Here is a 26,115-nt window from a genome sequence, read left to right on the forward strand (position 1 = left end):
TAAATTCACCTACCCTGGTCCTTGTATCGATCCTGCCGGTAGCTAGCTTGCCCTGCTAGCTGATAGCCGTTAGCTGTTAGCTGCTGTCCAGTGACTGTATTCAGACAGGCTTCTGTGATAATCATCCCAATAACAATCCACGGAGCGGTGGTGGTGTGGATATGTCCTCCAGAGGACAGGTCATGTCACGTCTTGAAGTGTATTCCCCCCTAAAATAAACAGTAGTGCGGTAGTAGCTGTTAGCTGCTAGCTGCCCTCCGGTGAGTGTGTACAGCCAGTGGTTATGACCATATCAGTGACTATGTAACTACATGGAAACGGGATAAACGATGTCTGTGGCTTGCACAGTAATAGCGTTACTGAAGCTTAGCTGTAGCATCGTGCTGTCTCCTGGGAATTCAGTTGTAGCAGGAAAAGGTAAACAGTAGTGTGCAGATTGGAGCGTAGTGTGTGTGTTGTGTGTTGTTTATAAGGGAAGAAGCTTGGAGTAACGATTTATGGAGAATATAGCAGATATACAACACACGGAAGAGCTTTTGAGTTTGATGGTCGCCCTTATTTATTTGAACCCAAGTATACAGACGAAGAACTAGCCTCACAAGAGTTGGAAAGAACGAGACAGACAGAGGGGAAACCCGCAGATGAACTTGATGCTCCAAAGGCAAGCTAAAGCTAGCCTTCAGTAACTGGAGGACATAGCCACACCACCGCAGCTATTGGGATGATTATCACAAAAGCCTGGCTGAATACACTCACCGGACGGCAGCTAGCAGCTAACGGCTAATGGCTATCTGGCTGTACACACTCACCGGAGGGCAGCTAGCAGCTAACAGCTACTACCGCACTACTGTTTATTTTAGGGGGGAATACACTTCAAGACGTGACATGACCTGTCCTCTGGAGGACATAGCCACACCACCACCGCTCCGTGGATTGTTATTGGGATGATTATTACAGAAGCCTGTCTGAATACACTCACTGGACGGCAGCTAGCAGCTAACGGCTAACGGCTATCAGCTAGCAGGGCAAGCTAGCTACCGGCAGGATCGATACAAGGACCAGGGTAGGTGAATTTAAACAATGTCTGAGTTGAAAATGCATCTTGTTGACACGTAAGGGCCCTGTTCATGTGGCGATCAAGCGATCAAGATTAACGTAAAAATTAGCCGGAATTCTCCTTTAAGCCTGTGCTTTTTAATGAGCTCAACCATAGCACTGACACTCTCGTCATGGTGGCAGCAAGGGGACTAAAGAAGAAACCCTCCAGAATCCCACTGTGAGGAAGACTTTGGCTTACTTTAACTTGATCATGCATTTGAGTGATTGCAATTCATTTTGACTTCTCCATAACAAGACACAAACAGTGAATTGTTTTAGCAACACATTTGGTTTCACGCTGCAAGACAGCAAAGTCAACATTGTGTTGAAGTGTAATGTTGCTAGCTGTGCTTTGTCCCTATAGCTGGAGTCACTGTAATCTGTCAGCATCGCAAGTTCAGGTTTCAGTGAACGGTGGCACTAATTCTTCAGTCTTGTGCTATTCACCGTTACCAGATGGGAAATATTAAACTATTGTACCAGAGGCTTAAAATGATCCTTCTTTAAGGAAAATGATCATCATCATCTCGTCATAACCACAAGAACAAATAGATGTAAATGTGTAACTTTACAAAACATGTATTTAAATGACTTTGACACGTCTACAAATCAACCCACGTGTTTTTTTTAAAGCAAGCTGACATGCTGCGCGGAAGTGGCAAAATAATCGTACAAATACGATAATTATCATTCATCTGGCAACACTGGTGCAATTAAACCATTGCAGAAGAAGAGGGCACAACGTTAAAAGAGCATCAGTCAAGCCTCAAATGGTGGAAAATTGAAAACATGATGGAACATACATTTTCTTTTCATGTATTAATTTGCCCCAACAGATTTGATGTTCATCTGCCGCAACTTTTTTGTCTCTCCAGTGGAGCGAAGGATTCAGTAATGTGCTTCATGTAATGATTTATTTCCAGTTTCCATTGCTCTTTGTAGCATTTTGTTTTTATCTTGTTTTCATAAAAAGCATTTTTGAGATATTTAAATATTTGTGTAATCTTTGGCATATTATTTTCTACAATTTGAAAAAAAAACTAGTACATGAACATGCTGTGTCATAAAATGAGCAAAGTCTTGTTGAGGTGACAAGCCACGAGGGGAAAACCCTTATTACACAAGCCATGCGATCAAATTGCTTTTGACAGTAATTTCAGGCAATTGCTTTGCACATTATACCAAGGAAACAGATGAAAATTCTTGAGTCCTTCAAGGGTCTTCTGGAGGTCTTATATCTCTCATAAGATAAGATAATCAAAGTCACACACAATGAGAGTTTGAACTTTGATTGGTTGTCTGCATCTTCCTCAGTGAGTGATGAATTGCCTATTGACCAGTTCACAAAATAATTCCCCAAAATGTTTACCAGCAGGCACTGTCAGGATCTGTCAATGGCTGTGTCAGTGTGACATTAAAATGAATGTTCATACTCTATTACACTTCCAGTTTACTGTCAAGTGGTGAGGCTTTAAACAGGATGGTAAATAGCAGCCTACGCATCTCTCCCGGCTTTTCTCTGGACCATTTATCACCATCGTTGTTGTTACATTTTCTAATCAGAAGGTTAATTTCCTGTGGGAGCCACACAAGTAGCCAGGTGAAATTATTAATCACGTAGAACAGTTTATGTTATACTGAGAGGCAGGTGAAGAGGTTTATGAGATCTTAAGTCTATTAGATAATACACCATGCCTTGGAGATGTTTACCAACTCAAAGATCAGCATTCTTTTAAACAGCTGCTGCCAAGGTAACTGAGAGTAAGCACTGCTGCGACAACGTGAGAAATGTTTGATTAAATGAAGCCCACAGAAACAGGAAAGGTGCTAAGTGTAGGTAGGTAAAGGAGGGACAGCAGGGATGTTGATGAGTGAATATCTGTTAGGAAGGTGTGAGTCAATGAATGTCAGTGTCATGATCTAAATCAGAGGACCCTTTACTTTAATACATGACTGCAGAGAAATAAAAAAATAAAAAACACTGTTAAAGCTGCTACATTGAAAAATGTAAGCTGCACTTAAAGGTCCAGTGTGTAACTTGTTTAGTTGTTCATTATCAAAATCTGTGTTGTCCATTCACAAACTTTTCCTTTTTCATGACTATTTACCACCACCATCAATTCCAAGTATTCCTTTTGGCTTGAAATTTTACATTTTCATTCGCATGAACTGGGGTAGACGCTCCATATTCATGCACCATCTTGAAATGCGTTAGCCAGTAAGGGACATACAGGACATACTGCTCCGCCTTTCGCGTTTTCGCTGTCACATGATAAACTCACAGGTGCTGCTAATGCTGCTAATGGGTATCGTAGCGTCCCGGCCCCGGCAAGTTTGAAGAAGGAAACATGGAGGACCACACGTATTCAAAATCCAAATTTCAGGAACAGGAGTCTTCTTCTTCTTCTTCTTCTGTAATGTCAATATTGGAGACTGTCCTCTCCGAAAACCGACCCCATAGGTAATTTGTACAAGCAGCAATTACGACCTATATTAACGTTTGTTGTTAGGCTCCGCCCTCTAGTGGCTGTAGTAATTATGATGTGAGCAAAAGAGGAAGTCATGTAACATAGTATTAAGACCAGGTATTTGACTTATGTGTTGTTCTTCCTATGGGGACTAAATGCTGATCTTTCACTTAATGCTTTTTTTTCTTTTTGACAGTGTACTAGTGTACTAGCTAGTATATACTTTGGGGAATCCAGTTTCCTTGTTACTGTTCTAATCCATTTTTTAATCAACACCTTTGGTCTACTCTTTGGTCAAACTATTGTTGATGATATCCCATCTTTGTAGTCCTTATCATTATCCTGCTGCATAGCTGTGCTCTTACAAGCATAGAGAGGGCAATGGAAAGGATGAGTCCATTTAAAATGTGGGTAATTAACATTTAAATGTTGTCCAGGGTTCTGGAGAATCTTTCAATATCAACGTTCTGTTTGGTGAGTTGCAGCCAACCTGGTGTCTGTTTTTTCAGAGTTAAAAAACTGTGCTGCCTATTAGGATGAAAACAGAACCATAGGAACTTGTATCGGTTATTTTATGGTCTTGACACAGGGGTTTACAAAGCCTGAAAGACCAGATTGTAAATGTTTAGGGGTGATAAAGCTCTGCTGTCCCCTTGTGACAGCAGATTTTAAACAGCTCATACGTGAAAATAAATAAGAACATCACAGCACAGCTGCTACTGTGATACTGTCATATAATTTGCTTTTTGTTTTTTGATTGTTGTAGTATGGCGGAGGTTGAGAGAGAAATGTTGTGAGTCGGGATGGGGGAGGGGGGGTTATTGAAAATTGTATTTGCAATGAAAAAGGAATAAAACCATTGTTAGGAAAATAACTTTCATAAACAAATCAACAGAAGATATATCATTTTAGAACATTTTTAGTTTTTTTGTTAAATCTTTCAGGAGAAAAGCATTCAACTATACAATTCAGTAGAAAATAATATTCAGACATACAGTATGTGGTGAATTTTCATAGAGTTCAAGAACGTCAAACCTGTTGATGTGAACACTATTTAAAGTCGGAAAATGGTAATTAAGACTACACTGATATGACATGAATGCTGCAAAGGTGACCTGCTCTGAAACACTACTCATGCTCTGAGGCCAAAAAGTGCGCTACCTTTGTCTACTTTCGAAACTCTTACACGTACTTAATGTTCTGCATACAACTGGGCATTATTGGCACACAAGTCATCACCAAGTCAATTTTTTATTTAATTAATTTCTCCATTCAAACACAAAGCTGTGATGAATCAAAGAGAATGGTTTTACCAAATCAACAAACAGAGAATCTATACAGGGTAAGTCCATAATGGCAACATTTAGAGATGCGTCATAGAGGAGCGCACAAGCTACAGTACAGAGTATGAGTATACATGAGTACACTGTAGCTTTTGTGTTACTGGCTTAAACCTTTTTAGTGAATACACCTCCCACATTCTGAGTACTTGGTGTTTCCTGCAGCCTTTATTTAGTTTAACCTGCACTGAATGACGTAAAAGTCGCTTTTACCGTACATGTGTTTTCAACAAGTGCGAAATGGACAACAATGGAGTTTGGGTCATCATTAACAAGTACATTTTTGCACAGTGTGGGCAGATCTTCTATTCAGGTCAATGATGAGTCATGGCTGTTGTTGCATTGTTGTCTCAGCAGTGGGGGCTTTTCTTTTGTTAAGTTTTCCATTAGGTACCGTAGGACTGTTTTATTGTACACAGATGCTTATGGCTCAGTGAAGGAGCACAAAAAAAGTGCACTCATATCCCTCGCCATGACATTTTTTGTCAATCCCTGACTATGAAGATAAAGCTTTTCCTTTATATTTTACAGCCTGTTCTGCTCTCAACAGTTGGTCGTCAAATGCCACTGAACTGACAAGAACATCAGCAGCATTTCATCTTTTTCAGAATAGCAGTGATTCCATTTCATCAGTCACAGGTTGTACTGGATTAAAAATTCTTTCTTCCAGTATCCCACTTTGTCATGTTGTGATGCAGTCATGCCTCAACGTTATAACAAGATTAATAGTCTAGAGTCATGCTCACAATGACATTCCTCACATGCTGATGTTTAGCAGGTGTAATGATTACCATGTTCACCATCTTAGTTTAGGTTGTTAGCGTGCTAAGATTATCTTATTAGCACCGAACACAAAGTGCAGATGAGGCTGATGGGAATGTAATTAGTTTTGCAGGGATTTGGTCATTAACTTAAGTATTAGACACATTGGAACTTTGCCTGATGATGGCTCTAGATAAAGAGCCAGAGGAGCACCAAAGTTGTTACAATTCATCCTTTGGGGACCATGAATGTCTGAACCTAGTTTCATGGCTAATCCATCCTATACTTGTTGAGACCTTTCACTCAAAATCCAAAATATCATTCTCTTCTATTATTACCAAAATGAATGAGGTACATTTAGTTTTTTTACAGGTATTGTCATTCTGATTAATCTTGTCAGTGCAGTCCTATTACAGTATGCACTAATAAACAATACAAAAGTAAAAGTTTATTTATTTCTCCTGGATTGGCCCCCAAATTCTACTGCAGACCATTCATTTGTTAGAGTTGGTTATACAACTCTGCAAAGTTAGAAAGTCAACTAGTAAGCAGAAAAGTCCTGTTTTTGTTTAATGATTTCCAGATCAATTAATTCAGCTAATATGCAGGGCTCTACAATAGCAACATCTCTATTTGAACTGTTTAGCAGTTAAAAGTAAACTCACTGCATGACTTTACATAACCCTGAGAAATTATCAAATCATCATTGCTGGTCAAGTCATTTGGCCTACCCAAACATTTAATGGTCACTTTGTTTTATTGTTCAATGTTAAAGGGTGAAGATATTCCTGAACAACCAAAACAGACATGTAGTAGAATCACAATGTCAGAATAAGCGTAGATACAAGAGAACACTTAATGCAAAGCAGAAAACATACATATTATTGGTGACCTTGGTCGTAATGAATGTGCGTTAATCTCTGTGGCACAAATGCAGCACAATTAGCATACATTAAAAAGCAACAATTAGCATTAAATTGAACATGTTAAAACATGTTTCACAGAAGCACTTATAGTAACTGAAAATAAATGGCTTTGCGATGCACAAGTCATTTAAATGAAATTAAGGTGCATTTTTCAGTAAAAGTAAACACTTGTTCATTTCATTCATCATGTACTAAAACTGTATTTAGAGGTACATATCATTAGTACGACTGAACATGTTAGGTTACATTTTTAGTGACATTAAGGTGGCCACGGATGAAGATTTTTCCACTTCTGTGTTCATGTCCTCAAATGTTCTCAATTAATGAGAGAGCACCTTTTTGTTACCAATGTCTGGCATATAATTATATAAAAGCTCTCTGGGTTTCCTTGCAAGACACTTTGATGTAATTCAAATGGAGAACTGATGACAGCAAGTATCTAAAATTCAAATGAAAATGGCATTAGCACATTTTCCCTTGAAGTCCTGATTTTGAATGTAACTGTGTGGGATGGAAAGAAAGTGAGGTGAAGAAGTGATGAGCTGACAGGGGTTATGTAGATATATTAACAATGATAGGCTTTTTCCATCTTCATACAGCTGCTCCCTGAACAAGTTCTCCTTCAAAATACAGGGAACAGGCCATAGGGGTCACCTCGCCCATTTAGAATTGAGTCCGTCTGACAAGATCATACAAGGCTGTTTATCAAAGATGTGACAACTGATTCCAGTAAACAACACCTGGTGAAAGTGCATACCTGTGTATGCATGTTTCTACAATGTGCACACAAGGTGTGTATGTTTGTGTGTGGGACACAAAAGAAAGGTAAACACTGTCCATGCTTCACCGGTCATAACCCCTGCTTTAGCCATCACATTTGGCAGCATGCTGGCTTTGTTTTGTTAGATTCTCACAAAAAGAGACTTTAACCTTCTTAAAGTTTAAGATACAGAGCTAACTGTTACTGTGGAGAAAAAAACAAAGAAAAAAAAGGACGACAGAGAGGAATTTGCTAAATTGGCCTTACAATATTGGGGATGAAAACGTCAAAAGACAGTCTGATTATTCAAAGGAATAGTATGGTATTTTGGAAAATGTGCTTTCCTGTGTGTTCGTTAATGCCGTGTTCACGTCATATGGAATGGATGGTAGGAAAGATTCTAATGTTGAAGAAAACTAAAGAGGGTTGTGTGGTTACAGAGTTGGTGGTTTGAGGATTAAAAATACCGTGAACTGAAAACCACATCGATTAAATGTGGCTTAAATTACATTCAACAACGGATATTCCGTATCACTAAGTGCCAAGTGAGATATTCAAAAAAGTCTTTATTACAACATGCAATTTGATGTAAATGCTATTTACAAGTTCGAAACTCTTAATGAAAATAACTCTAACTCCAATATGATCTATAGTTCTTACCTTCACATAAGGCTGGAAATAAGGTGAATTAGCTAGCTTGTTGTTTTTTTTATATTTTTTTGCCTTTATAACAGGAGAAATATTATGGAAAATGAGGGAGAGAAAGATGCAACGAAGGTTCATGGTTGGCATCTTAACCCCTGAGCTTTTTGTAGTTATGTGGTTATGTGCTGCAAATATTTCTTGAAGAACAACAGTCCGATTAAACAAATCCAATAATTACAGTATTTTATTTTAAGCTTTAGAGGTGCTGGTCAGCATATTTTTGAACTTTGGACAGGGCTAGGCTATTTGTTTCCCCCTGCCTCCAGTCTTTATGCTAAGCTAAGATAATCACCTCCTGGCCTCCAGACCCTGTCAGCCATGTTCTTACAGGGATTAGGGCTCCCGCCGACAGTCCCTCTTTCGTTATCAGATGTTTACCACTGTGCTATTTGGCTGTGGTGTTTGGCAGTTCGATGATGTTACGTGCCAACGCTGCCTGGCCTTGACAGTCAAACAGGTAGCATATTGTGCCAAACACAGTTAGTGTCCATCTGTATTATGAGTCTCTGTTTCGCCACATCAATTCATTAATTAATGTATGTATTAACATAACCAAAATATGTCTGCCAAACACAGTCTGTCCTTTTGTAATCAGCCAGTTTATCTGTGAAGCCTTTCACACAATAAACCCATGGCTGGAGTTTTTAAATTATTTTTAATGTCTTCTTGTAGAGATTGCAGTGGATATAAACAATAACCTCTATCTTACTATTTCGAACTGTCAGATTCAATTTGTTGCATTATTATTGTTGCCTTCCTCTGCAGCAACAAACTTGATCTCAGCGTTGGCAGTCCTGGAAGCCATGCTGCTATCTCTGACCTTGTGCTTGAACAGAAACGGGAAGGTTTTCCTGAAGGACTTTTGGAAGGTGGCTCCCATGAAACCGTAAACTATAGGGTTGACCGAAGAGTTGGCGTAGGACATACAGTTGGCCCACGTCTTGATCTTGTATGTCGCATAGTTGGGCTGGTAGTTAGGATAGAAAGACTGGAAGAGGATGAAGATCTGGATGGGACCCCAGCAAATGGCGAAGAGGAGGATGATTACTACCACCATCTTGGAGACTTTTCTCCTAATACTGATAGTTCTCTCAGACAGGAGGTTGACCTGAGAAGGAGAAGATGAAAGGAGAGGAATCTTCTAGAGGTGTGTTCAGAAAGCAAAGTGAATTTTAACCTTGCACTGTTAGCAATAAGCTAGCTAGTAAACTGACTGTGAATGCAGCACGGACGTATTAAGGATTAAGTCCTACAAAAGCCCAAAGCATGACTTTTATGATCAAGACGCCGACTTATTGGGACTTTAGCTTATTCACAGTAACCCCCAGAGTTAGACAAGTCAATACATACCCTTCTCATCTCCGTGCGTGTTGTAACTCTGTCTGACGCCCCCAGCGCTAGCTAAGCCTAGCATTCTGGAGGTAACCGGTTCCAATTAGCCTACTGCTCCGAATAAGTGACAAAATAACGGCATCATGTTCCTGTTTACATGTTGTGATTTGTATAGTCACACGGTGTAGAAATAACGTCACTATGCTTTTACTATCTAGTAATTGTTGACTCTATTACTCCAACTCTGAGCGAACTCCAGGCGAACTCTCTGCTCCTCACCACAGGGCTTCAGGTGCTGCTAGCAAATCACTCCGCGCAAGTAGCAGTGCTTTGCCTTTCTGAGAATATAGTTTCCAGTTTGTATACGGTTAGAAGACTGCTGTGTCTCATATGACCTTGTTATTTGTACACCCTGTGACTATACAAATCACAACATGTAAATAGGAAAATGTTGGTGTTATTTTGTCACTTATTCGGAGCAGTAGGCTAATTGGAACCAGTTACCTCCAGGATCTGTGCTAGGCTTAGCTAGCGCTGGGGGCGTCAGACAGAGTTACAATATGCACAGAGATGAGAAGGGTATGTATGGACTTGTCTAACTCTGGGGGATACGATAAATAAGCTAAAGTCCCAATAAGTCGGCGTGTTCCTTTAAAATAACAGCAGGTGTGATAAAAACACTACCGCTTTTATCCAAAGTGGCTGCTAGAATCACGACAAACTGAAAGTTACATATAGTCACTTTAAAGAAAAGTGCTTTAAAAGTCATTTTCAAAGATAGCTAACATTAAAGACAAGATAACAAATATTATAAAGTCACATGGAAGTGCCAACTTTTAATTAGCTGACAATTAGGAGCAAGGGCTTGCAGTCAAGCTTTTAAGCTAAGTCAAGCAAATACAATTAAGCACAAAACAAAGCAAAACAAACTTTGTCCACACCTGATAGTTGTTGTCTACTGGTTCCACAGTTGGCTGGCCCACCCGCTTCACCATCAGAGTGTAGCAGAAGGAAATAGTGAGGACAGGCAGCAGGTAGGCAGCAATAAACTGGTAGAGGATGAAAGCCCTCTCATGTGTCTTTGAGGGGAATCTCTCCATGCAGTACTGCCTCGGGCCGTACCAGTAACCCTCCTCTATACGCTGGTACATTAAAATCGGGCTAGACAGGATAAAGGAGCCTGGGAAGCACAAGGACTGTGTTAGTTGAAGTAGTTGAGATCATGCACACTATTTCCCTAACCTACTTTATATGCAATTGGTTCTAATTATTAATTATCTGTGTGGTAAATTCATAAAAATAATTAAGATTAAATGTACTTGGTGGGAGTGTAATTTTCATTAAACGAGCAGGACGTACCAATCCAAATGCAGATGCTGACCATCATGGCTACTCTCGGGGTGCGGTGGCGGAGAGATTTTAGAGGGTAGACTGTGACGTAGCAGCGGTCCCCGCTCATAGCTGTCAGAGTGATACAGGTGGCTTGGACTGTCACCTGGAAAATACAGTAAAACAAATAAATGATTTACACATGAATAATTTGTTATGCAAATGTGTAAATCTTCAGAGACATGCACTGTGATTCCAATCCTGTCCCCTAGAAATAGAACACTTTTTATAAGAACTGTTGTTAATTAACATACTGTTTCTGCCAAGTTGCAAAATGTTGGTACCAACCGTATCAGCACAATGACCACTGACAACATATTTTATTTGCTTTTCCAATAACCTATAGCAACTAAAGCATGATCAAGCAATATGTTTGGGCACTTGGTTATGTTTAGGTAAAGATTGTGGTCATAGCTTTTGTTGCCTCGCCCCAGACTCAGGATGGGAATCCCAGGCTCCCTCTCCCTATGACTAGTATGAAAATGTGGCACTTCCTATGCTAAAAAAAGCATTGCCAGGCACCGCAATGTAGACAACAATTACATTTCCCCTTACAATCTATTTGGCAGAACAAAAAAGTAGTATATAGACATGATTCCCAAAATGCCCAATATGACATATCTTTAAGCTGGTTTAAGTAAAGCAATGTGTCAACTATTATTTTATATTATATCTGGGTCACAGAGACAGACATTACTCAGAAGATCCAACATCTTGCATTCAAACTAAAAAAAAGTTGATGTAGTGTAGTTGTAAAGTAAAATAAAGTTGTGCGACCGATGAAAAATGTCAGTGATTATTTCCAGTGCTTTAAATAATGTTTTTTTACAAGATTAAGAAGTGCTCCACAATTTGTGCACAAGCTATTAGAGGAAGGAGAGTCTATCAAAAACTTAAAACTAAAAAAGTTTGGGTGGCAACAGAAGTTGGCTATCACTTTTCTAATGGTGTCATATGCATCCTTGTAGTTAATCACCTATCATTAAGAAGCAAAAGAGAAGTTCAAGCAACTTTATTGTCCGTAAGAAACCAGCTTTATTTTTAAATATATTTATCTCGGTCTTTAACTTCTAAGGATTTGCTGAATCCTTTTTAGTAGAGTACACAAAAATTATATTCTTTTCACTTCAAATACATGGACTTATTCATATTGCTTTGAAATATGTACAGCAAGGGTTGCAAATGAGAGGTCAGAAAAGCCAGCGCCCATTACCCTCCAGAGGTTTGGAGCATCTCATCAGTGTTTCAAAGGATATGATGAGAGAGACAGACAGGGGTTATGAGGAGTTCAATATTGAGGCCACGGAGGACATGGGTACCGTAATCCCTCAATTTTTAAGACGCCTGGGGTATTAAGAACACACTACACTGTTATCTTCAATGCATAATGTCTATCCAGAGGAATGGGCTTTGACATTGCAAAGAGAATATATTTAGATCATCTTTATTTCTTCTCATTTCTTTTAGTGAGATGAGGAACGATCAAATTATCTTTTTCAAAACGTGCTTTTCCTAAACACAATAGGATGTTTCTTTAAAGGCTTGGGTGACAGGGTGTAAGATTATGTTTGATTCAGTTTCCTGATAAGAAGAACCACCATTTCTGTTTTAAACATTTCACCTCTAAATGACAAGTAAACACATTTAACTTCATGAGGACATTTTCCTGTTGATTAAGTACATAATCAGTAAATAGCAATATTGCACATGGAGTTATTGTGGAAAAGACTTGTTGATGTTGCTCGTAGTCCAACTGGTCACGGGTATTCACGTTTTGGTCATTGTATGTGTTGTCTTCAATGTTTTATGTTGACTTTAAAGCATTTCCTTTAAATACGACTTTATCTTTTTGGGACTTCATCTTTTTGGGAAATATGACTTTATCTTTTTGCTTATTTGCTTTCTTTTCTAATGAAAAAGCTAGCCTGGTTCTGTCCAACGATTAATACATTTGCTTACCAGCACCTCCAAAGCTCACTAATCAACAGATACTATCTCGTTTGTTTAATCCATACAAAACAAACGACAATTTGTGGTTTTAAGACAAATTACTATACATGCTAGAACTAGCCAGGCTAGTTGTTTCCCCTTGCTTCCACTCCTTAAGCTAAGCTAAGCTAACTGCCTGCAGGCTGTAACTTAATATTTAAGACATAAGAGCAGTATCTATTTTCTCATCTTACTTGCTACAAGAAAGCCAATAAGCGTAATTCTCAAAATATCCAACTATTGCTTTAATTCTTTCTATTTTATTCTAATGAGATGAGGCCGAAGTTCCAACACTGGACATAACAATAAAGTTGTATTGTTAAAGTCAATAAAGGTCAGTGATAACAACCATCAACCAAAACAAAATCAACCATTCAGTCTTAGCCGACATTGTGACAATGTGAGTCTTAGTTTTGGTACTGTGGAGGAAAACAACCTATGGACACAATATTTACAGTATATCTCATTTGAACACTATCCATATGCTGTCCTTTTAATAGATTAGATGAATAAAAAAGAATACTAGGACGTTGTCAAGTAGGGCCTCTACATTTTTCTTTTGATCTTTTATTGAAAATTCACATCACTCTAAATATTCATGAAAAGAATGGATCCATCTATACTGATATAAAATATTGCGAGTTGCGAGTAAATATGGTAGAGGTAGTTTTCAATGTGTGAAGAAACTCAAATGGGGGGGGCGGTATTTTATTCTAATGAGCATGCATGTGACATAGGAAGGAGAGCCAAATCTGAATGGCTTGTTGAATCCCATGTTTTCGGATCTAGGCAGCCCACAAAAAACGGACTAGGTTGTCTTATTTCACAGTTTGTGGGTTGGTAGGCACTCCAGATACCCAAATGTATGTGCACAAAAACTTAAAAAGTGAGTTATTCATGATGTGTCCCCTTTAAAGGAGTAGTTTGCTTTCTTGTTGAAATTTAGATGAGAAGATTGATACCACTCACTCTATCTGTCGGTTAATTTTGACTTGCCAAAGGTAAGAAAATCTGCCTATAGCAGCCCCTCTAAAGCTCACTAATTACCACATTATATTTCGTTTGTGCAAGTGGAAAATTAGTTTTGAAAGCAAACTGGTTGGTCCCAGCTTTTCAAGTTGTTGCTGACACTTAAGTATTGATCAACAATCCTATCAAGCCCTTGGTTCCCTGCTGTACAATCAATTGTACTATATAAAGTAGGAACACTAGCTGGGTAATTTGTCAGGTAATGTTGCTTTAAAAGAGACTGATGATGAATGTAAACACAGCAGGCATAGTTCATTTCACAGCTGTTACCCTTTGGTTGTTTTCATTGAATTGTGGAAATTTTGAGATACTACTCAGGTTAATGGCCCATATTTCTTTGACAAATGTGTGAGACTGTGGCAAGAGTCATTGTTTCACTAAAGGCAAGCTCACAGGGTAGCTACTAGACTCCATGTTCAGATTAATAAACTAAATCATGCTCTGTATTTTCATTAAAAAATGCTTTTAGCCTTTCTGCCTGCCTGCGTGTGTTCTTGGCCTGCCTCTCGGACTGATATGTTACTCTTTTATGCTCAAATTAGTCCTGAACATAGTCACTTTGCATTTAAATAAACATTGCTTGACAAGAACGTCTCCTCCCTTCTAACTTCATAATAAATGAGGTACACTCTTAACCCAATCTCCAAACAAAATAAAAAATGTATTCAAATTACTGCATATTTTGGTCAAGCTCAGTTTTCTTTTTTTAAGACTATTTTGGGCATTTTAGGCCTTTATTATAGTTTTGTAGTTTTACTATGTTTCGGTTAAGCTTTTAAAAAAAGTTCCTATTCTAACCAGCATAAAATGGAAATATGTTGTTAAAATTGGAATGCGGTTGGTTTTATTCATTGATGTATTTTAAGACGGTTTTATTTCCTTTAACTATGGGAGCGTTAGCAAAAACAGTGTGTGAAGCAGCGGAAATGGGGAGGCAATGTGAAGAGGTCCAGCCAAATAAATAAGATATGAACATGTCTTACGCAGTCTGGCGGAGAAGTAAACAACGCTATGAGAAATACATGGCAACTATGATTTCAAAACGATACAATAATGCAAAACAAACATCACTTTTACCGGAGGCTGTATTACCGAGGGTCAGTGGCGCTGCGCCTGGGCTCTGGAGCACCAGAGCCGGCTTTGAAGCCGATGAAGGATCGGCGGTGCCCCATATATATCTATGGCAACCAAACTTCACTGGTGAGACAAACGGTCAGGAAGACGTTTTGGCAGGGGGAAAAACTGATCAGAAAATGTAACGAAAATGTAACAGAACGTTGTAGAAATGTAGTGGAGTAGATAATTGCTGCAAAAATGTAACTAAGTAAAAGCCAAAAGTATGCACTATTGATTCTACTTAAGTAAAGTACAGATACGTGAATTTACTTAAGTACATTACATTACATTCCACCACTGGCAATAAGGTTTTTTTGTCCAACATGCATTGCTGGTTGGTCATCGACAAACAAGGCTGCCTCAAGGCTCAACATCTGTGCTCTCTACATAGAAAGAAGATGGCTTACATCATGTGTAGAGGGTTTAAAGCTTTAGTGCGTAACTTTTTGATATTAACGAACGTCCGTTACATTCAAGCCGTTGCCAAATGAGTTGCTACAAATCTAAGAAACTCGCAGAAACTCGAGTGAAGATAATAACCTCTTCTGAAGAGTCAATCATGTTTTTTTAATCCTCCGAGTCCTCCTTGGCTACTAGCAACTGTGTGTAGGAGGGGTGGGGGTGGTGCGCGATCACGGAAGGCTCGTATCATGTGGATGCGCTGACAGTTTTGTCGTCATTACTGAGAATTCCTCATGGAGGAGACAGAAACTACGCACTATAGCTTTAAAGCTCCCTTTAGGGTTGGTGCTGGTTAACTCCTGGGTCAGATGGTGGCATACATAGATATATGATACCGCAACTTGTAGAAACATTTTGTTATCAGTCAACAGCTGCTGTTGTTTGTGCTTCTCCCCCTGTCCTTTCTTTTGGCTGGATTTTCGTTGTTGCTTGAAGCTTCCCTGAGACCTTTACTGTAATGTTAAAAGGACAAGCTGTGACCTCCTTGACTGGATTAAAAAGATGGATTTTTCTATGACACACAGTTGAGTTATGAAATGAGTGCACATTTGGCTGCTCCTGGTGAAGGCCAGCTTATTGTACCAAAGTCCTAAATGTCATCATTGTGATTAAATGTATTGCATTTTGATAATTAGGGTTTGCTCAATTTAAGAGCAAATCTGAAAAAAAACATCTTTTTTTCAGTTCCTTTTTATATAAAGCACAGCAAAATAACTCGTCATTGTGTGGAAGAGGACATGAGCCAGGAAAAGTAATGTATAATTATGGATGTGATAATGCTTACCTTTTGTACCTTTTCTTACCTGCTGTAGAAAGGCTACAAATTTGCACATGAAGTTACCAAAGATCCATCCAGGGAGAGGATAGAGGGTGGCAGTGAAGGGGACGCAGCACACCAAGAAGATAATGTCAGTGGCTGCCAGGTTTGCTGTACAAAGAGAAAATACAACATACGTCTGGTGTATACAGTCTACAGCACAGTGTTTTACAGATTATGTATTTTAGGATGTGTCGGGAAAATATCACACAGATTCTTTCAACATCCCACCACCATCGATGGGTATACTTTTAATTAACTGACAAAAAAGGACACACTGCATTGTTATACTACATTTACAGTATGTGGCAGCTTAACGAAACCACATCAGAGCTAAAACAATTACTTCATTAGTCAATAGTATATCGAAAAATAGTATTATTCGCTAAGACTTTCTATGAAGACCGCATTATGAGGGATAGTGATTTATAATGAATTCATACTGTTTTATGACCACCCTCATAAGAACACAATGCTTTCTAAAGCACTATATTAACGATCATAAAACATTATAGTTTGACTTAAAAGGAATGAAGTCCAAGTGTGTTAAGAAAGCTCTTGACTAGTTATAAACTAAGGTTGACTGATGGTCAACCTCTAGTTCAAAAAGTTAAATCTGTATCCAAACTACTGACAGATCGTAAATGTCGCTTAGTTGAAAACATGCTGTCACATGGACCCATCCAACCTGTGTTAAATGATATTAAACCACCAATCAATTCTGCATTACATCACAAATAGTCTCGTTTTGCCAGACCTTCCTCCACAGCGCAACGGAGGAGAAAAATGTGCTCTGGTTTATTGGCATTTCTTTAAAGCAATCACAATCGTCTTGGGCGGTGCTAAGCACCTGGCAGAGCCACTGTGCCGCTGCAAAATAGCCTCAGGAAGGAACTTGTTTTGGTGGAACGTGTGTACGGTCAAAAGTTGTTTTAGTCGTGCAACAGAAAACTCAGATTGGCCAGATAGTCTAGCTAGCTGTCTGGATTTACCCTGCAGAGATCTGAGGAGCAGTTAACCATAGTCCTCATAAATCCACTGGAGTTTGAAATTCCAACAGAAAGAAAGTGTAAGGTAACGGACATCCCGACAACAGAGCAATCCCACAAGTGGAACGTCGTGGATGTAGACTACATCATGAATAACATTTTTACTGAACTGAATCCTATCTACCAGTTGACATAACAATAAGCAACATCCTCACAATATAATCCAATCCTGTGCAATACCCATTAACCCCCAGTAAATACAACCTTCTTGAAGGTTATAATGTTTAGTTTTGATGATTGAACTGTTGTTTCTGTCTCCACCACAGGATTGTCTCTGGTTATGTTTGGTGACTCTGAAAATCTTTATGGTGAGTAAGGTAAATCAAATGCATCTGATGTCAAGTACAAAGAGCGTACTTCAGATTCAGCATGTGTTTACTTGATGATGTCCTGTAGGTGCTTTTAGAAAAATGGTAGATTAACTGACGACAGGTCATTCAGTACACCCACACACACACACACACACACACACCCACACACACACACACACACACACACACACACACACACACACACACACACACACACACACACACACACAGACTCTTACAAAAACATGCAAAGTCCTTGATTTAAATCCACATTGCCTACCCAATATCTTCATATTAATACACACAAAAACAAATTAAAGTTTAGATAGGACACCAAGCAGAGGTTGCAGGTATACCATTGGCAGTCTGATCTTGCTTTCCCTGTGTAATCTGTCATTGTGACAAATACGCCACACAATATTTCCTATTTGTTTTACTAGCTGATCTAATCCTGTTATAGTAGCTGGACCATTATGTTGATATGTTTGAAAGGGTGGGCAGATGGTGCAGGCGTTAATCTAATGTTGCTGAATATTACTAATCCAATGCTCTGGCCTTGAAATATTATCCAAGGACAAATTCATGTCACATATACGGTGCAATATGCAAACACAGATACTAATGGTTTCTGCGGTAAATCACAGAATTGCAGAACGAGACCATTTTATTGTATGTGTTTTATTATATTAATTATTATCTCCTGTGGACCCCAGTAATCAATCAACTATGCAATTCTTACCAAGTGACAGATGACGTCAAAGCTCTATCAGACGTGCTGTAATTGACAACAAAAATCAATCACCTAGGATTCAAGTCAGTGTGCACTGAAAACCAGAGGAGACATGAGGCAGAGGCATGATTGATGCACCCTTTGGATTTCTCTTGATACACCTGAGATTAATGAAGTTCCCCAGACGACATCTATCCATCCACCTGTTTTTTATGCACATTTTTAATTTTTGTATGCAAAAAATATGTGTGGAAACGCCATAAATTTGAAACAAAGTCAAAATATCACAACAAAAGTTGTTACGCTTGACTGAGGTAAATTGGTGTATCAACAATAGAAACAGACTTAGGGAATAAATGCATTTTTCTTTGCCAGTTCTCTGGGAATTTGGTTAAAATTTGCTCTACATTTGCATATCTCCCTTTTTTGTCATGTAACATTATACGCAGAGTAGCCAAACACATTTTAAGCCCTGTCTTTTAATACCTGTCTCTCCCGCTAATGGTAAAAGTGAAACCTGTAATTAATATGGACATTTTAACGCATAACTGTGTACTAATTGGGTAAATCGAGAGTGAGTGAAATTATATTCAGATTTTCAGTTCTTTTGAACCCGCTGTTGGCATGCAAAGAAGTGTTTCTGGATAGATGAAAGAGACAGAGACCTGTATTAAATAATATATATAGGGTTTATTTAAAGATGATGCACTGGGAATTCATGATAAAGTAAACATCCTAGCCCATTGATCGTTCAGGTTGAACTGTGTGTAGATCTAGGTTTTGCTCTTACCTATGTAGAAGTTGGTTGCTGTTCTCATCTGCCTGTGTTTGGAAATTACATAAATAACCAGAGAGTTGCCCACCAGTCCGACCAGCATGATGAGAGAGAAGAAGAGGGGGACCAGCCAGGCGTCCGTGAGGAAAGGGTGCTGATCTCCTTCCTCCTCCTCCTCCACAACCCCATGTCTTCCCAGAGAGACGTTTGCCTCGGAGCCGTTAATCCAGACCTGCTCGGTAGAGTTCCAGAGCCCCGCGGAGGAGTACATTGTGACAGGACGGGAATGATAATTGTGAAGGATTTGAGAGAAAAAAACACGGAGGTGAGCGGGTTGAGAATAAATGGCAATTAGGAGAGACAATGTGCAGTATGTGTTCAGCCACTGAGTCCTGGTGCCCTCAAGAAAGGAGAGAGAAATTGATAGTCGAAAAGGGAGAGGAAAATAGAGGTGAAAAGGCAAGAAAAAATCAGGCAAGGGAGATGCATTAGAAAAGAAGAGGAAAGTGCAAGGTAGGAAGGGTTGATGAGTAACAATAGGGAAGAAAAGAAATGGAGGAAGGAAAGAAAACAGGTATCAAAGGGAAAAGTTTGCACTGTGAATGAAAAGGTGAAGGTATGGAGAAGGGAGAGTGAAAAGGAGGACAGACAAGACGGGACGAAGAACCCTCAAGTTGCGGACAAGTGTTCTTTATATTGCAGTCCAAAGTAGGAACATAATATGTAAGGACACGGAAGAATAGAAGGCAAACGAGAGGAGAAAATGCTTCTTTTCTTCAGATCAGGTTAGATGAAAACTGCCTTTCTGTTGCCACCACAACGCCCCTGACAGCTTTAAAGCATGCTGTGTCGCTCACTTGCGAGATAAGCAGGGCTCCAAGCAGCCCTGGCCATTTGTTCACAAGGTGCAGAGTGTATCCTGAGAGACAGACAGATGTCTTCTATGAGCTTGGTAGTCAAATACCCAAAGGTAAACAATCCACTGTACTCACAGCTTCCTTTCCTTGAGTTTGTTTTCACCTCTCTTTGTTCCACTGCTCTTCTTCTCCATAGTGTGGTTCAAGCATGTTTTCACTCCATGTCTTAACCTTCGATTCAAGAGTCACTTGATTCAAAGAAAAAAGACACAGGCTTGTGTATTTGTTGATATTTGCTCTCTAACCCTGACGAAAGCATCACCCGTTGTTTATTCTCCAGGCACAGCTGAGTTGACTTTAATTCAGCCTTGACTTTACTCGAGCAGAGAGCTAAGTGAAGGAGATGCTGAAGGCAGTACGAGCAAGAGCAAGGACACACAGATGCAGTGGGGAGAGGAGGTGCACACACACGCACACACTTTCAGTGAGTCTGAATGCACTTTGGCTACAGCATTATTCTGGGATAAATAACTGATGTCAGGGTCTCCTAGCAACGTTATCCCTCAATCCATTTTTTTTTAACAATTTGCCAAAAGAAACACACTCTCCCTCTTTCTCTTATTATTCTGTTCCACACAAAATTATAATAACCTAACTCTTCTTTCAGCAAACATAGATAACATAACCTGACACAGAAAGAGTGTAGACAGGAAATAGCATCTGTATCATTGTCAGTTACGTCTCAGGTTAACCCCTGTAAGCTTATATATACATTTATTGAAATAAAAGTTGTATTAAATGTACCCATAAATACCAGTATGTGCATTAAAACATCGCCCAAAGGCCGTTATTTATGATGTATTAAAAATATAGAGGACTCAATTTCTTACAGAATTATTGGTAATACTTCTACGGTACATACTGTCCATGTTGGATCTGAAGAAGACCAGCCAAAATGCCAAGTATGGCTTGACAAACAATCGGGAACAAACAAGCAGTGTGTATTTTGTTTAATTTTTCACTGAAGATATTTGCTATTTGCTAGCAACAGGAAAGAGTTTAGGGACGTGCATGTTTTTCTTGCCTTACAATATGTTAGCCAACAAATTAGCTTATTGTCTTCACTGGGGCTTAAAACAACATACCGTATTTCATACAAAATGAAATTAAGTGTCAAATCAATCAAACAAGTAGAAAACGCCCCTGAAAAAAAGTATTTTCTGCTGATATATTAAACTGTACTGCAAGCACTAAGATGACAAGCAGTGATAACTCTTCCCAAACAAAAATAGCAACGAATTAGTCTTCCAAAGAAAATCCACGTGCAGGGCTGCTTCCCGATGCAAATGATCTATTTGCATATGTACATTATGCACATGCTACTAGGTCAGCATGAACTGCCAGATGCTTCAAGCCAAGGCAACAGATGATACGAGTTTGCCATTATTAAAATATTCTAGAGAGAAAGAGAAGCACTCAAGCCAGGTCGCCAGATGCAAAGCCGAATGGAAAAGGTAGGAGTCAACTCATATCTGGGAGAACTGACAAACTCCACCAAGTGAATTATGAATGTGCCTTGCAGCAGGTACCTGCAAAACTGGTTATGGACAGAGACAGCCTCCATTCTCTCCTGGCCTCCTGCTAGCCAGTGTGCAGGCGTCAGACAGTGAGGTGAGGTGGCATCCATGCCTGCGTCGGTTTTCAGCAGGATGTCGATACGGGAGAGCTTATGGCCATTATTGATGGACCATCATGTCCATGCTGAAAGGAGGGTAGTCATTCCATTGAAGGAAGAACAATAGATGATCAATTTCTTTGGTGGCACCAAATTCCTGCAACAGTTGGGGGTGTAACTTCCACCTTTCTGGGATGGGACCCTACAGTAGACTACCTTCCTCGATTTAGCATATTGCACACTGTCCATCGTAACCAGCACATTTTGTCCTTGAAGATGAGGAAGGAAGCACTGGAGGACAAGATGCAGCTTGCATTATGAACAGCTGTAGATATGTATCCAAATTTTGGATCGGCAGATTCTTGTAGAGTATAATAAAACACTTTTGGTACAGGTGTTTGCGCAGGTGTTTACAGTGTGTGCTGTAAATGTACGTATATTAACAGTACTAAAGCTTCAGCGCTGTTAAGGTTAGGCTGAGCATCTTCTTTATCATTCTGGAAATGCATAGGTAGGTCCTGAACGCTCTCAGAAGATGTGGGCTGTTAATGTTCTGCAAACAAGACAGATGAGCCTGGCAGTAGTCTTCTGACAAGATCCAGTCACCTAAGTAATTCAAAATCCTAATTCCTCTAGTCAAGGGCTACTCAACATTTGCATATGGTGATGATGTGCCTATTATACAGGTCTACTGAACATGTGTCTAGTACGTTTGACCCATTCATGTAAAACTGCTAATGGTTCAAGACTTCAGTCTGCAAATGCATGCGCAATACTGCAATACTGTGTAGAGGAATTACCTTATTATAGGAAAAGTACAAAATATATGAAAGTCCCAGCATCAGTTGTCTTTGCACATTCTTTGACTTTCTTTCTGTCCTATTTAGACAAACTTCAAAGCCTGTTAAACCTTTGACCCTCAATATTAAAATAAAAATAAAAATAAAAGAAACCGCTGTTTACCAAAGCTGGTTTTCAACCCATCAAGAGTAGGCTCGCCTGGTCTAATGACACACATTTAATCTTTCGGATTGTTAGAAACTGGCATCACGCTTTTTGTCTTAAAGGAGCATAAATAATCTGAAAGAAAACAAACTGTTACAGCAGAACTGAAGCATGCATGAATCGTGTGTCCTCTGTGACTGAATATGTCCAGATTTACACCCCTATGAAGTTGTTTGTTGCTTTGTCTTCATCTGAAGCTGCAGGTAAAGGCTGCATGAATGCAATGAGCATAGTGTGCATTTTGAAAAGTCAGTTTTTACATGTTTACATTAAGATCTCTGCACACCTGCAAAATGGTTCTTGTTCTACTTTGGAACAAAGATTTCATTCAGTGCTTAATTTGTCATGGCACTGTTAGAAAAACATTTTATTTTTTTATTTTTCTCTGAACAGCAAACAGGTTTTCATAGGAAAACAAAAGTGGCAGTTATCTACTTTAAGGACAATAAGACCAGACAATCACAGGTGAAGTGGAGCCTCTCGTATGATCAGGTGGGTGTTTGTATACTATACTATACTATACAGTATGTTTGTTGTTCAACAACTGTTGACCAGTAATTAATTGCACTGTGACAGAGGAGAACAATACATATTTTCTAGCATTTCCTCTTCATTAAATGTAATAATCTAGCTTTAAATTACTGTTGCATGACTGAATTGTATTCAGTTAAGGTACAACTGGACACAATCTTTTACACTGATTTGACCAAGTATCAATGTTTCCTTAGGGTCATAACCTGCAAACATGTCTATGTGAGCAGTTAATGTGCTCTCGGGGTTGACTTTTAGTTTTTCCATTTACAGAGCTGTGTAGAAGAGCAACATGATTATAAATAGAAAGAAACCCATGTCGGTCAGACTTTATAATGGAGTTATGATGGGTAAATATTGCTGTTATGCTTTTAGAGATGGATTCACATACACATCAGAAAAACTGATTTCCTTAGACTGCGTGGTTAATAAATAAAAGGCTGTGAAGCTATTAACAGTATGTCTATGTTAAATATTTATTTGAAGACTCAATTCCACACACAAACACACACACACAAAGCAGTTAAAAAAAGGTTAAAAAAGAGAGAACGAAAGTAAGTAATAGTTAATATCTCTCCATCTCCATCTCCATCTTCATCTGCTTATCCGGGGTCGGGTCGCGGGGGTAGCAGCTCCAGCAGCGGACCCCAAACTTCCCTTTCCCGGGCCACATTAACCAGCTCCGACTGGGGGATCCCGAGGCGTTCCCAGGCCAGGTTAGAGATATAATCCCTCCACCTAGTCCTGGGTCTCCCCCGAGGCCTCCTCCCAGCTGGACGTGCCTGGAACACCTCCCTAGGGAGGCGCCCAGGGGGCATCCTTACCAGATGCCCGAACCACCTCAACTGGCTCCTTTCGACGCAAAGGAGCAGCGGCTCTACTCCGAGCTCCTCACGGATAACTGAGCTTCTCACCCTATCTCTAAGGGAGACGCCAGCTACCCTCCTGAGGAAACCCATTTCGGCCGCTTGTACCCTGGATCTTGTTCTTTCGGTCATGACCCAGCCTTCATGACCATAGGTGAGGGTAGGAACAAAAACTGACCGGTAGATTGAGAGCTTTGCCTTCTGGCTCAGCTCTCTTTTCAGTCTAACGGTGCAATAAATTGAATGTACCTGCTGCACCTGCTGTGCCGATTCTCCGACCAATCTCCCGCTCCATTGTCCCCTCACTCGCGAACAAGACCCCAAGGTACTTGAACTCCTTCACTTGGGGTAAGGACTCATTCCCTACCTGGAGAAGGCACTCCATCGGTTTCCTGCTGAGAACCATGGCCTCAGATTTAGAGGTGCTGATCCTCATCCCAGCCGCTTCACACTCGGCTGCGAACCGATCCAGTGAGTGCTGAAGGTCACAGGCCGATGATGCCATCAGGACCACATCATCTGCAAAAAGCAGCGATGAGATCCCCAGCCCACCGAACTGCAACCCCTCTCCACCCCGACTACGCCTCGATATCCTGTCCATAAATACTACAAACAGGATTGGTGACAAAGCGCAGCCCTGGCGGAGGCCAACTCTCACTTGAAACGAGTCCGACTTACTGCCGAGAACCCGGACACAGCTCTCGCTTTGGTCGTACAGAGATTGGATGGCCCTGAGAAGGGACCCCCTCACCCCGTACTCCGCAGCACCTCCCACAGTATCTCCCGGGGCACCCGGTCATACGCCTTCTCCAGATCCACAAAACACATGTAGACTGGTTGGGCATACTCCCAGGCTCCCTCCAGGATCCTTGCGAGAGTAAAGATCTGGTCCGTTGTTCCACGACCAGGGACGGAATCCGCATTGTTCCTCTTCAACCTGAGATTCGACTATCGACCGAACCCTCCTTTCCAGCACCTTGGAGTAGACTTTACCGGGAGGCTGAGAAGTGTGATACCCCTGTAATTGGCACACACCCTCTGGTCCCCCTTTTTAAAAAGGGGAACCACCACCCCGGTCTGCCACTCCTTAGGCACCGTCCCAGACTTCCACGCAATGTTGAAGAGGCGTGTCAACCAAGACAACCCCTCCACATCCAGAGCTTTAAGCATTTCTGGACGGATCTCATCAATTCCTGGGGCTTTGCCACTGTGGAGTTGTTTAACTACCTCAGCAACCTCCACCAGGGAAATTGATGCCAATCCCCCCTCATCCTCCAGCTCTGCCTCTACCATAGAGGGCGTATTAGTCGGATTTAGGAGTTCCTCAAAGTGCTCCTTCCACCGCCCTATTACCTCCTCAGTTGAGGTCAACAGCGTCCCATCCTTACTGTACACAGCTTGGATGGTTCCCCGCTTCCCCCTCCTGAGGTGGTGAACGGTTCGGTGTTCGTGGGTTACCGCCCCTTGAGGCACCTAAGACCCTAAGACCACAACTCCTCCAGCTTCAGCAATGGAAACTTTGAACATTGTCCACTCGGACAACTTCAATGCCCCCAGCCTCCACAGGGATGCACGAAAAGCTCCGCCGGAGGTGTGAGTTGAAAGTCTATCGGACAGGGGCCTCCTCCAGACGTTCCCAATTTACCCGCACTAGCCGTTTGGGCTTACCAGGTCTGTCCAGAGTCTTCCCCCACCCCCTGACCCAACTCACCACCAGATGATTGATTGACAGCTTGCCCCTCTCTTCACCCGAGTGTCCAAAACATACGGCCTCAGATCAGATGAAACAATTATAAAATCGATCATTGACCTTTGGCCTAGGGTGCGCTGGTACCAAGTACACTTATGAGCATCCCTATGTTCGAACATGGTGTTCGTTATAGACAATCCATGACTAGCACAGAAGTCCAACAACAAACAACCACTCTGGTTTAGATCAGGGAGGCCGTTCCTCCCAATCACGCCTCTCCATGTGTCTCCATCATTGCCCACGTGCGCGTTGAAGTCCCCCAGCAGAACTATGGAGTCCCCGACTGGAGCCCCATGCAGGACTCCACTCAAGGTCTCCAAGAAGGCCGAATACTCCGAACTCTTGTTTGGTGCATATGCACAAACAACAGTCA

The 26,115-nt window shown here is 40.5% G+C and overlaps 1 protein-coding gene across 1 annotated transcript; it reads right to left on the reverse strand.

Moving 5' to 3' along the window:
- Positions 1–8,786: 8,786 nt before the first annotated feature.
- Positions 8,787–19,329, reverse strand: kiss1ra (KISS1 receptor a). Its single transcript, XM_078263658.1, has 5 exons — positions 19,074–19,329; positions 16,180–16,304; positions 10,751–10,886; positions 10,333–10,571; positions 8,787–9,167 (listed from the first exon to the last, which is right to left on the reverse strand). Exons 1-5 carry the CDS (start codon positions 19,327–19,329, stop codon positions 8,787–8,789), a joined length of 1,137 nt encoding a protein of 378 aa, XP_078119784.1.
- Between the last annotated feature and the right edge of the window lie 6,786 nt (positions 19,330–26,115).

The sequence above is a fragment of the Sander vitreus genome, chromosome 12 (assembly GCF_031162955.1).
Source record: "Sander vitreus isolate 19-12246 chromosome 12, sanVit1, whole genome shotgun sequence".
Lineage (NCBI taxonomy): Eukaryota > Metazoa > Chordata > Actinopteri > Perciformes > Percidae > Sander > Sander vitreus.

Excerpts from the sequence above, each read along its gene's own strand:
- kiss1ra (XM_078263658.1), bottom strand. The coding sequence starts at position 19,329 with ATGTACTCCTCCGCGGGGCTCTGGAACTCTACCGAGCAGGTCTGGATT. Across the intron at positions 10,887-16,179 it reads TTGTAGCCTTTCTACAGCAG|GTGACAGTCCAAGCCACCTG; the intron begins GTAAGAAAAGGT and ends TGTATTTTCCAG. Across the intron at positions 10,572-10,750 it reads CAGCATCTGCATTTGGATTG|GCTCCTTTATCCTGTCTAGC; the intron begins GTACGTCCTGCT and ends TGTGCTTCCCAG.